Source organism: Somniosus microcephalus, chromosome 3 (genome assembly GCF_052327205.1).
Source record: "Somniosus microcephalus isolate GS21.2 chromosome 3, FLI_Smic_1.0, whole genome shotgun sequence".
NCBI lineage: Eukaryota > Metazoa > Chordata > Chondrichthyes > Squaliformes > Somniosidae > Somniosus > Somniosus microcephalus.
The window spans coordinates 249,821,680-249,835,599 of NC_140989.1; the positions used below are offsets into that span (position 1 = coordinate 249,821,680).

General features: G+C 42.7%; 1 protein-coding gene across 1 annotated transcript in view; it reads left to right on the top strand.

Annotated features, from left to right (window-relative positions):
* The window catches only part of LOC147121821 (procollagen galactosyltransferase 2-like), a 159,743-nt gene that overhangs the window by 104,749 nt on the left and 41,074 nt on the right, over positions 1-13,920 (top strand). The window contains exon 6 of the mRNA XM_085978005.1: positions 7,804-7,880. Coding sequence (XP_085834131.1) covers positions 7,804-7,880 — 77 coding nt within the window. The remainder of the gene's footprint in view (positions 1-7,803; positions 7,881-13,920) is intronic.

Here is a 13,920-nt window from a genome sequence, read left to right on the forward strand (position 1 = left end):
CTAAGTTGTCTAAAGTTACACAACGTGATCGCAAAGGAGGATCACCGAACCATTTGGGTCACCCTCATCATAGCAGGGTCCCAAGTAAAGATGGAATTGGACACAGGATCAGCCCTAACTGTCATGAATCAACGAGACTATGAGCGGCTATTCTCACACATATCCTTGAAGGACACGTCCATTGTATTGAAGACATACACGGGGCAAAAAGTCTACCCCAGAGGAAAAATAAGGGTGCCAGTTAAATACAATGGCAAGGAAACACAGAAACTGTATCTATATATACTACAAGATGGAGGACCACCATTATTGGGACGTGAATGGATCCGAAAAATACAATTGGATTGGCATTCCATTCAGGCGCTAACTGTGACTGACAAAAAGGATGACGACGTCACACCTGGACGACTGTCAAAAATTCTAACTGACGCAAAAGAGGTGTTCCAACAAGGACTTGGGACTCTAAAAGGAGTAACGGCAATGATAAAAATCGAAGATAACGCAAACCCCAAATTTTTTAAGGCCAGACCGGTACTGTACGCGATCCGCCCAGCCGTTGAAGTAGAGCTGGAGAGTCTGGAGCGTTCGGGTGTGCTGTCCAAGGTGAACTGGAGCGAGTGGGCCACACCCATTGTTCCTGTAATGAAGAAATCATTGAGCAGCACGCCTGGGGAGCCGAAGAAGGTTCGCATCTGTGGGGACTTCAAGGTAACTGTGAACCCAGTCCTGCACACAGTACAATATCCACTTCCACGGATAGAAGATATTTTCGCCTCGCTATCTGGAGGGAAACGCTTTACGAAGATTGATCTGGCCCAAGCGTATCTATAAATGGAGGTGGAAGAAGCATCTAGGAAATACCTCACGATAAACACTCACAAAGGTCTTTACCAGTACAATCGACTGGTATTCGTGGTAGCATCAGCCCCGGCTATTTGACAGAGGGTGATGGAACAAGTCCTGCAAGGGATCCCGGGGACCCAGTGTTATTTGGACGACATCCTGGTTACGGACGAAAATGACAGTGAACACCTTGCCAACCTGGAGCAGGTGCTCACTAGATTACAAGAATATGGGCTACGAGCCAACCGCCCCAAATGCGAGTTCTTCAGGAGACAAATCTCGTATTGTGGCCACATGATTGATGAGGAAGGGTTGCATAAGTCCCCAGACAAGATTGAGGCAGTAGTCAAGGCTCCAGCACCGGAAAATGTATCGCAACTGAGGTCGTTCCTCGGGTTGGTGAACTACTACCATAAGTTCTTGCCGAATTTATCTACAATTCTGCACCCACTGAACGCCCTGCTGCAAACTGGAGTAACATGGAAATGGAGTGATGAGTGTAAGCGTGCCTTTCAGAAATGTAAATGCCTAATCACTTCAAAAGAAGTATTGGCCCACTACAATCCAACACTACCGATTCGGTTGGCATGTGATGCGTCTCCCTACGGCATTGGAGCGGTGCTGTCACACAAATTCCTTGACGGTTCTGAGAGGCCAATAGCCATTGCGTCGCGCTCGGTAACCTCAGCCGAGCATAACTACGCCCAGATTGACAGGGAGGCCCTCAGCCTGGTGTGGGAGGTGAAGAAGTTCAATCACTATCTGCACGGGCAGAAATTCACCCTACTGACTGATCATCAGCCTCTGGTCTCCATTTTTAACCCAAAGAAAGGCGTTCCAGTGATGACGGCGCAACGGCTGCAAAGATGGTCACTTTTTCTATGGACACATCAGTACGACATAGAGTACAAGGGTACAAAACAGCATGGAAACGCTGATGGGCTGTCGCGCCTACCGTTGCCTACGGTGGAGGAAGCACCTGCAGTGGACCCTGTTGAGATATTCCATTCGACCATAGTCGAATGCCTACCTGTTACAAACTCAAGTATGGAGAAGGAAACCCGAAATGACCCGACACTCTCTCGGGTCTATGATTTGACGGTGAAGAGATGGCCAGCACATGGCGACTCACTGTTGCCAGCATTCTCGCCAAGGAGAGAACAGCTGTCAGTGTGCGGGGGGACCTTGATGTGTGGATCCCGAGTGGTAATTCCACCCAAGTTGAGAGATAGAGTGCTCAATGAGCTTCATGAGGGTCATCTGGGAGGGGTAAAAATGAAGAGCCTAGCCAGGGCACTTGTGTGGTGGCCGGGAATCGATAAAGTAATCGAGGATATTACCAAGAGATGCACAGGATGCCAGAAGGTCCAAAATGCTCCACCACAGGCCCCGCTACACCCATGGGAGTGGCCCTCATCTCCATGGCAATGGGTACACATTGATTTTGCTGGTCCATTTATGGACTCAATGTTTTTAATCGTCGTGGATGCACATTTGAAATGGCCAGAGGTCATCAAAATGTCCTCCACCACCACGGAGAAAACTATTGCAGTCCTACGGACCATCTTTGCCAGGAATGGCTTGCCAGAACAGATTTGCTCCGACAATGGACCACAGTTTGTGTCCGAGGATTTCCGGAGCTTTCTGAGGAATAATGGGGTGAATCATTACACATCTGCCCCATATCATCCAGCCACAAATGGATTGGCTGAGAGGTTTGTTCAGACCTTTAAAAAGGCAATAAAGGCGATGTATAACGACGACATACCACTACAACACAAGGTGGATAATTTCTTGTTTGCTTACCGGAATGCGACACATGCAGTCACCAACCAAGCTCCAGCCATAATGTTCTTCAACCGAAGGCTAAGATGTCGCCTGGATTTGCTCAAACCAAACATAAGACGAGATGTTGAGGATAAGCAATTCCAGCACATCAATGAGAAGCCAATGAGGAGCTTCAAGATAGGGCAACCAGTCTTGGCCCGCGACTACCGAACAGAAAAATGGCAGCCAGGAACGATATGCACACAGCAGGGACCACTAATGTACACAGTGGACGTTGGAGAGAGCATCGTGAGATGCCATGCTGCCCAGATTCTAGAGTCACAGGAACAAGCCAAACCCATACCACGAGCATGTGCACCTGGTAATGAACCCGAAGTACAGATTGCGTCTACCTCAGATCAGTGGTATTGGAAGCTGATGAACCAACCAATGACAATGAGCCAGAATCGACTCCGCCGCAAGAACAGGATACTCGAGAAAGGCGCTATCCAGTCAGGATCAGGAAGCCTCCTCAAAGACTGAACTTATAAATGATTATTTCAGTTGATGTATATAGTACAGAGAAAATTGTAATTGTAATTAGTTATTATTTAGTTGTTAAATGAATGTTATGTACTGTTTATCTAAAAGGGGAGGAATTGTTGTGTATGTACCTTTAAGAGAGAACTGATTTTATACTGCAGTACCGGCAGTGACCACACCTGTATATAAAGCCATAGCAGGCTTCTGTACTTTCAGTTTAAGCATACCCTCTGTTCAGTAAATACCTGTTATTATTGTTCTCCTGCAGTCCGTGTGTTATTGCTACGCAGACACTACACTATTTGACTCACATCGTGGGAGAATGACATTGAGAACGATTTTAGCTTGGCAAAATCGGCGTTAACGGGACAGTAACGGTCTCGGAAATGGGCTCCTTGGACTATTCTGCGATGGCGGTATCAGAGCCAATTCTGTCTCTACCCTCAACCAGTTAGCCACACATGAGCACTTTCAACAGTGGTCACTGTGCACAGCAAGCCTGAACCCTGCCACTTTTTCGACTTTGCCGCTTGGGGCTGCTGGGACCAATTGTAGCACTCACACCCACAATGAGGTTGGTTAACTCAGTAGAAAACTGGGATCAAACGCGGGGGCTTCTTGATCTGAATAGTGCAGTACCACCTCATACCTTGTACTAACTGAGCTACTGGGGGTAAAATTGTGGCTTATCAACTTTATATTTACTGAGGAACCTTTGACCCTTTGCTGTTAGCTTGGTCGTTAGGAATTTGCTATGGGCTGGAAGATTTAGCAGCAAATATACTTTTTATCTCCGCCTCAGAGGCTGCAAATAAATAATTCAAAATGTAGCAAACAAACACCAGAGAAGCTCAGATTTCACATTTATAGCGGCTTTTAGCACATTTAGTAATTACTGCTGATTAATGAGGTGGCAGCGTTTAAAGTGTACGTTTGTGACCATGCTTTCACACCAGGTTTCCTCCAGGCTGTATTTGAATGCCTTTTGGTTTTTTTATACCAATTTTCTCTGCTCCACTCTGACCTTGAACGCATTGACGCCTCAGGTATGGTTCCTTGGGTTTCCCTCTGGTGCCTTGTTGAAATGGTCATTATTCTTGTGTGAGCCTTGACAGTGGGTTTCGATAGACTATTTGACCTTTGGCTGTGCTGAAATATATTTGACCATGGCGGGGCGCAGTACAGCCAAGCAATGATTGTTAATAAAGTACCGTGGGATACGTTTGGTCACAAGTTGAGTCTTCCTATTTGTCGCGTAATCACCCGGAGGGGGAACTGGGAATGTTTCTGTGGAGTAAGGGCCATGTAAGGATCATGGACTTTTCCTGCAAGTAAAAATAATTGTTTGTAACGACAAACATGACATTCTCGAGCTCCCTGGTTTGCTTGAACTGCCTCATTCTGCCAAATTTTCATTTCAATATTTACCCATGCAAAATTTATATTTGAATAGGAAGCCCATTTTTGATTTGGAGGCGTCCTTCTTGGCTGGATGGGGGAGGTGATGGTGGAGGGAGGGAGGAGGCCTGTAGCTGTCCTAGTGGCACTGTGCTCAGTACCATCCCCATTGGCATGAATGAAACAGGACACGATTGAGCTCCTAAGGACTGGCTCTAATGCATGTCATTGGAAGGTTGTAGAAAACTAACCCAACAGACCTACTCACCGATTGAATGGGTAAACGATGCCAGTAGGACTGGCGTGATACGGGGTTTTTTTTCTTGGTTTATTGAAATAGTGGTAGTTTGTACTGTAAATATTATTGATTTATTTGTAAAAATGTATCTTTGCATTTATATTGTTAACCATAAAGCTGGTTTTTAAGGCTTTATTCTTATTGTGGTCAATGGATATAATGGATTTACTTTGTAATTGATGAGTTGTATAAGTACTGTTGTACTTGAATAAAGAATTTAAAAAAACAGTAAATGTGGAAAAAAAAACAGACCTACTCACACCCACCACAAAGGGCCACACTGCAGTCTATTTCTGATCATTTGAAGCCTTTTTCTTTTGGTACAAAAAAATCATTTGAATTAAGCAAAGTGAGAATTTACTGAATTACATAGAATTTACAGCACAGAAACAGGCCATTTGACCCAACTGGTCTATGCCGGTGTTTACGCTCCACATGAGCATCCTCATCTTCTTCATTTAACCCCATCTGCATATCCTTCTACTTGTTTCTCCCTCATGTACTTGTCCAGCTTCCCCTTAAATGCATCTATGCTATTTGCCTCAACTACTCCTTGTGGTAGCAAATTCCTTATTATAACCACTCTCTTGGTAAAGAAGTTTCTCCTGAATGCTTTATTGTATTTATTAGTGACTATCTTATATTTATGGCCCCTAATTTTGGACATCCCCACAAGTGGAATTATCAGATAAGTTAAATTAAGCAACTTTGAATTAAGACTGTAGACTGCAATTGGTCAAGTATATGGAAGTGAAGCTGCTGATTACTTTTGTTTCAAGCACTTCTACCTGTTTATTCCTACTCTAGATGTGATTAACTCCCTCTCTCTGAGGAACATTGCAGGATTCCTAGATAAGCTACAATGACCATTTCAACAAATTGTCCCCAATCAAAGCGGAAGTGCTTTTACCAGTCTCAGCCACATAATGTTGAGAGATTTGCCCCACAGGCATGGACAGCATACATGGCAACCTAATGAATATGGACATTCTAATGAATGGCTTCAAAAATGCTTACACAGCCCCAGAAAGGTTGACAATGCAAAAGAAAAACAACATACAACTGGAAAGCAGCTCTGAATCAGAACTGTGATCAAGGCTGCTGTTTCGAGGCAACTGAATAAGTAAAATTCCTTTTTTATTCCATTGGATTTCAATGGCATATGGCATGCGAAAATAAATAGTTACAATGGGAGTGCAGTGGGACATGAACTTGTCAGTCATTTTTTGAAGGGGGAAGTGAGCTCTGATGGTGCAACATTTATCTCTGGATTTTGTGTGACAATTTGTTTTGGGTACATTTTCCAGTCCCCTCAAAAGCTTTTTAACATGTTTCTGCACGTTTTTTTTTGGTTACGCCAGTGAGCCCCTCCCCCCATCTCCCTGCAGGATATACAGTTGGCGACCTAAAGCAAAGGGTAGGCAGAGAACACAGCAAGGTCACACACACAGAAAATGAACCAGTGACCAGTTAATTTGTTCTTGGTGGTGAGGTGGGAGGGAGGACTGTTGAGCCGAAAGCAGCTGATCTTTCGGGAGCCAGCACGAACAGGGGCTTGTAACATGGACATCTTCACAAAATGTAGCAGACTGGCATTTATGCTAACTGGGGGAAGGTGCGAAGTGAAAATAAAAAGTATGATTAAAAATGAAGGAACTGAAGGAAAAATTCCCCCAGTATGGATTAGATGTATATTGATCTGTACAGAACAGCGACCTCAGATCAATACCCCTAAAGAATATGCTGTGGAAGTCTGCATACCATCAACAGAACTTACATTTATGTAGCATGCTTCGTGACCTCAGGACATTCCAAAACATTTTTCAACCAATGAAGTACTTTTGAAGTGTAGTCACTGTTTAATGTAGGAAACGCGGCAGCCAATTTGCGCACAGCAAGGTCCCACAAACAGCAATGTGATAATGACCGGATCATCTGTTTTGCTTTGTGATGTCATCAGACCCACCCTTTCCTGCCTTATATACTGTCATTAGAATTTCTTTATAAAGAGGTAGTGCTTATATCACAGTCATGAATCTTTAAGTATGAACATGTCAGGTGTCATCAGCGCAATGTTCATTTTCATTTGAGGTCTGAGCTGACAGCAGCTGGCAATACAAATGGAATGAAATCACCCAGTAAAATATTTTGTATATATATTTTACTGGGTTTGTATATATTATGTACTCCGACCAAACCACATCCCAGGGTTGAGATAGCTTTGATAAATCATTCATCCATCATTTCAATTCATCTGCCTTCTAACACGCTATGTGTCCTCTTATATTCAGCTCATTTCCTGAATTGTATTCTTTGTAACACAAGATGCACTGTGCAATGCCAAGGCACTGATTACACCATGGTTCATATCATGTTTCTGAATCAATTAAGCATGTTTATGACACAACTAGATTAACTTGTTTCCATGCTGTCATTTCCACATATATCCATTATTCTTTATAATGTGTCCAAGTTATGTTATTAACTCAAACTTGCAGTGAAACAAATCTCAATTCTATCACCTGTTCAAATCATGAAGTGCAATGCAACATCTGGCCAAGTCACGTGATTCGATTACATAATGTTCATCTGTCCATCACTGTTGCCCAAGGTGTCCCCATTGGCATAAAAATAGGGGAAACTGTCAACCAAGATAAATAAGTTTGTATATATTATGTACTCTGAGCAAACCACATCCCAGGGTTGAGATAGCTTTGATAAATCATTCATCCATCATTTCAATTCATCTGCCTTCTAACACGCTATGTGTCCTCTTATATTCAGCTCATTTCCTGAATTGTATTCTTCGTGAACTGCCACAGTTATATTCAGTTTTCAAGTCATAAAGAATCACCAATCATTAAAAAAGGATGTGCTGAGTTTGCTTGGTAATATTGACATTATATAAACCACAGTTAAATATGCGCGCTGTTAACGGTATCTTTGTTTTCCAGTTGACCATCCTCCCATGGAGCCTTCCATACAAGTTTCTGTACCTCCCAAACACCCAGACAAGATGAGATTTGATGAGGTGAGAGAAAGGGCAGAAATAACTACTGAACTATGAAAGACAATGAAGAGAGTTAGCCTGAAGACTATCAGTATTTTTTAAATGATTTTTGCTGTGCCAAACCAGAATCTAATCAGTAGAATTTGTGTTCTAATCAGGCACAATGTTTCAACAAGCACAGGCTTTTGTTTAGAATTAAATCAGCAAACAGATTATTCCACAAGGATAATAATCTTCCAGGGTGTAATGGGATCTCAATTTTTACTTTCCATTGTATTGATTAAACCCCATCATCCACTATTGATTTAGCTACAGAAATGTAGTTACAATAGCATAAAAGACAACATTGACATAAGTGGGATGTTTTATATTACATTCAATTGTCAAGCTTGTTTATAAGAAGGGAAAGCCATCATTAAAACATTGACATTGGAGCAGTAATGAACATGTTGATATCCATTATTAGGTAATAAAGTTATGCTGGGATCGATTTAACTTTAACATGTCCTAGAGTCCAATGGCCAGGAAAAGGGTAGTTCAGTGGAATTGCTTGACAGAGACTTGCTATTTATTTGGAAAGGGCTAGAATATGACTTAAACAAACTTTGAGAAGGTTTGAGAATCATTGCTTACGGATTTCTCTCTCTCTAAGTGGTCCAGCTCCTTGCTGGGGTGAAGCTTTGTGAGATTCCTTCCAGCTAATCCTGCACTTCAATTTGGTTGCTTCTCTAGTTATGGCTTTTTTTCCTCTACAACTGCCTTTTTGAAACACTATGATCACTACGATGCAAATAATTAATATAGTGCTATTAGGCCCTTGATTGTATTGCAAGCTTGAAATTAGTTTAATAAATTTTATAATAAAATCACTCCATTAATTTTAAAAGGCCTGATTAATGAGCTGGTTAATTAATGATGACAGCCTGAGTTGTTTGCTTAACAGCAGTTAATTCAGATTATATCTGAAGTAGTCCTGAGCTCACTGTGTAAATGTACTAGCTGATGAAACATTTTTTCTCTCACTGCCATCTGATCTAGCTGGTGATATCGTCTCCATAAAGTCCGTATGTGTGAAAGTCTAGCACATCAGTCACAATTGAAAGTGTCACGCATGCAGTACTTGTGAAACACTCGCACTTAATTGCTTCTGACGTAAACAACAACAAATGGTGGCGAGACGAGGAACGTACCAAAGAACAATTAGCATCTTAAAACAGGTGTAAAAAAAGAGTCAAAGTAATTTCCTGCTGGTCTCTCCTGACCTGAATACTGGCCCTCCCCCATGGAAAGGAGCTGGGGATTTACAAGCAGCTTGCCAATTTACAACCTTTTCTCAATGAAGGCCGCTCTTTACCTCAGGATGTGCCTCTTTACAACAGTTAGGCTCTATGGCCTTAAAGGGGCGGCCTGGTTAAATCCTATCTTCCCAGCCACTACCAAGTGGTGTTAGTGCAACCCAGGGCAACCTGCCCTCTGACCTGCTCTTTCACCCTGGCAATTCCCACAACAGTATGACTGAGATGGGAAAGCATGGTACAGGGAGAACTGCAGGTGGATACCCACATCCTACCAGCATTCTGTAGCACAACACCTGGGAGCTTCAACACACTGTACCACTCACCGCTTTCCTTATGGGAATCACGTATATTCACGTATCTGGCCCAATTGAAGCCATTGCCTACCATGGTCCTGATGGGGAGCTGTCTATGCTCTGTGTATTCTATTCACCTGAATGAGCTTCCACGGGTCACAATTGGATGCCTCATATATGACATTGAGCTTAGGAAATTGGACACACACCCTCTGATCCGCTATTCCCACCCCATGGCCTATCATCCCTGGGACCTTGGCTCAGAGATCAAGCTTGCCATATGTGATCCTTCCTGGCTCAGGATAAAATTGGGCGTCACCAGCAACAAAATGAATAGCATGTCGAACTAATTTCCAAAGCTTCTGTATAGTAAACTTGCTTGCAGTTGCATACATTACATACACCTTCCCACATCCAACCGCAAAAAATTGCCACGCTAGAGAATTTACTGGGTCGGTCGACAGAGTAGTGCGATAATCCCATTAACTATCTATTGCACTTCTTACTTAATGTTTTGCTTTTACAAAATCTAAATTTAATAAGAAGGAAATTGTATTACCACACTTTACCTAGCAGGAGGTACCTTCAGCTGCCCTAAGCCCTAAGCTCTAGAATCCTCTCCCTAAACCTCAGACTTTCTACCTCTCTCTCCTTTTGAGATGCTCCTTAAAACCTACCTCTTTGACCAAGCTTTTGATCACCTGTCCTGATATCGCCTTATGTATCTCGGTGTCAAATTTTATTTGGTGAAGCGCCATGGGACATTTGACTATGCTATATAAATGCAAGTTGTTGTTGAGGGGTAAGATAAAATGTTTCTCTGGCATCCAGTGGCACAAGCTTAGCCCATTTTTTCAATTTGGTTATTACTGATTTTATGGAGAACAGGCTGACGTGAAAACTCTTCAGTGAGCTGAGAGCCCCACCACTCTGCGTTGTATCACCACCCGATATGGTCAGGGATCAGTGTTATCCAAGATAACCACTGAATGAGTCCTAGCTGTACAATTCACAAGTACCATAAACCACCACCACTTGATAGGTATTCTCTTCAGAAAACGTGCTTGATTAAGAAAAAAAAGAAAGACTTTCCCGACCTCAGGATGTCCCAAAATGCTTTATAGCCAATGAATTACCTTTGTAGTGTCGTCACTGTTGTAATAATAGGGAAATACGGCACCCAATTTGCACACAGCAAGATCCCACCAACAGCAATGAGATAATGACCAGATAATTTGTTTTTGATGATATTGGTTGAGAGATAAATATTGACCAGGACACCGGGGAGAACTCTCCTGCTCTTCTTTGAGTATTGCAATGGGATCTGCTACACCCACCTAAAAAAATTTTTAAATTAATCTTTACTTAATTCTTTGCCAATAAATGGATAAACTGCGACACATCAGGGAGGGGGAGAAGTACCTGGACTCTGTGTATCAGGAGGTGGTCACACCTATGAACTTAATTAATTCAGATGTAGCCCATGGTCAGGGACAGGACGGTGTGACTACGAGTGAGGCAGGTACGGGGATCCAGAAGGTAGTGTTGGAGGAGCCGCAGCCCTTGCTCTTGTCCAACAGGTTCAAGCTTCTTACTCCCTGTGGGGACGGAAGCAGGGGCTGCAGGGAGGATGAGCAACCTGGCCACAGCACCGTGGAGAGGGGGGCCATTCAAGAAGGGGGAGTAAATAGAAATGTTGTAGTGGTAGGGGATAGTATTATTAGGGGGATAGATAGAGTTCTCTGCAGCCAAGAGCGAGAGTCCCGTAGGCTGTGTTGCCTACCCGGTGCCAGGGTTAAGGACATCTCCTCTAGGCTGGATAGAAACTTGGAGTGGGAGGGGGAGGATCCAGTTGTCGTGGTCCACGTTGGTACCAATGACATAGATAGGACAAGGAAGGAGGTTCTGCTGAGGGAGTTTGAGCAGCTAGGGGCCAAATTAAAAAGCAGAACCACAAGGGTAATAATCTCTGGATTATTACCTGAGCCACGAGCGAATTTGGCTAGGACAAATAAAATAAGAGAGTTAAATGCGTGGCTCAAAGACTGGTGTGGGAGAAATGGGTTTTGCTTCCTGGGACACTGGCACCAGTACTGGGACAGGAGGGAGCTGTTCCATTGCGACGGGCTTCACTTGGCCAGTGCTGGAACTAGAGTCCTGGCGGATCATATAACTAGGGCTGTAGAGAGGGCTTTAAACTAACTAGTGGGGGGGAGCCTCCTAGAGAACAAATAATAAAAATGACAACAGAGAAGGTCAAAGACTTAGGTAGCAGTGGGGAAATTAAAAACCAGAGCATGTCAGGAAGGGGCAGAAGGTGTGGAGTAAAAGGTAAAGTAATAAAAAGGGCAAAAGCAGGAACTAAGTGTCACAAAACATATTTGAAAGTTCTCTATCTGAATGCACGTAGCATTCGTAACAAAATAGACGAGTTAAAGGCACAAATAGCTACATATGGGTATGATCTTGTGGCCATTACAGAAACATGGCTACAGGGTGACAATGCCTGGGAATTAAACATACCAGGTTATTTAACAATCAGGAAGGACAGGCAGGAAGGAAGGGGAGGTGGGGTGGCTATGTTAATAAAGGAAGGAATCACTGTAATACAGAGAAATGATATTGGGTCAAAAGATCAGGATAATGAAACAGTTTGGGTGGAGATAAGGAATAATAAGGGGAAAAAAACACTAGTGGGCGTAGTATATAGGCCTCCGAACAGTCACAACTCGGTTGGACGGAGTATCAATCAGGAAATAGTTGAGGCTTGTAATAAGGGAACATCTATAATTATGGGGGATTTTAACTATCATATTAATTGGACAAATCAAATTGGGCAGGGCTGCCTTGAGGATGAGTTCATTGAGTGCATTAGGGATGGGTTTCTTGAGCAGTATGTAACTGAACCAACCAGGGGGCAAGCAACCTTAGATCTGGTCCTGTGTAATGAGACAGGATTAATTAAAAATGTCCTAGTAAAGGATCCCCTTGGAATGAGTGACCATAACATGGTTGAATTCCATATTCAGTTAGAGGGTGAGGAGGTTGTATCTCAAACAAGCGTGCTAAGCTTGAATAAAGGAGACTATGAAGGTATGAGAGCGGAATTGAGTAAAGTGGATTGGGAAAATATGTTAAAGGATAAGACGATACATGATCAGTGGTGTACATTTAAGGAGTTATCTTACAACTTCCAAAAAAAGTATATTCCACTGAGAAAAAAAGGGTGTAAAAGAAAAGACAGCCATCCGTGACTAAGTAAAGAAATTAAGGATAGTATTCGACTAAAAACAAGGGCATATAAGGTAGCCAAATCTAGTGGGAGGATAGAGGATTGGGAAAACTTTAAAAGACAGCAAAAAATAACAAAAAGATTGATTAAGAAAGGGAAGATAGATTATGAAAGTAAATTAGCAAAAAATATAAAGACAGATAGTAAGAGTTTTTATAGTTATATAAAAAGAAAAAGGGTGGCTAAAGTAAATGTTGGTCCCTTAGAGGATGAGACCGGGAAATTAATGGTGGGAAATATGGAGATGGCAAAAACACTGAATGAATATTTTGTATCAGTCTTTACAGTAGAGGACACCAAGAATATCCCAACACTTGACAAGCAGGGGGCTATAGCGGGGGGGAGGAGATAAACACGATCAAAATCACTAAGGAAGTGGTACTCGGTAAAATAATGGGACTCAAGGCGGATAAATCACCTGGACCTGATGGCTTACATCCTAGGGTCTTGAGGGAAGTGGCGGTAGGGATTGTGGATGCATTGGTAATAATCTTCCAAAACTCCCTGGACTCAGCAAAGGTCCCGGCAGACTGGAAAACTGCTAATGTAACACCCTTATTTAAAAAGGGCAGCAGACAGAAGGCTGGAAACTATAGACCGGTTAGCCTAACATCTGTGGTAGGTAAAATTTTGGAGTCCATTATTAAGGAGACAGTAACAGGACATTTGGATAATCATAATTTAATAAGACAAAGTCAGCATGGTTTTATGAAGGGGAAGTCATGTTTGACAAATTTGCTGGAGTTCTTTGAGGAATTAACATATAGGGTGGATAAAGGTGAACCAGTGGACGTAGTGTATTTTGACTTCCAAAAGGCATTTGACAAGGTGCCACACAAACGATTATTGCTTAAGATAAAAAATCACGGGATTGGGGGTAATATTCTGGCATGGATAGAGGATTGGCTATCTAACAGAAGGCAGAGAGTTGGGATAAATGGTTCATTCTCAGACTGGCACTCAGTAACCAATGGTGTTCCGCAGGGGTCAGTGCTGGGTCCCCAACTCTTTACAATCTATATTAACGATTTGGAGGAGGGGACCGAGTGTAACACATCAAAGTTTGCAGATGATACTAAGATGGGAGGGAAAGTAGTGAGTGAGGAGGACATAAAAAACCTGCAAGGGGACATAGACAGGCTAAGTAAGTGGGCAGAGATTTGGCAGATGGAATACAA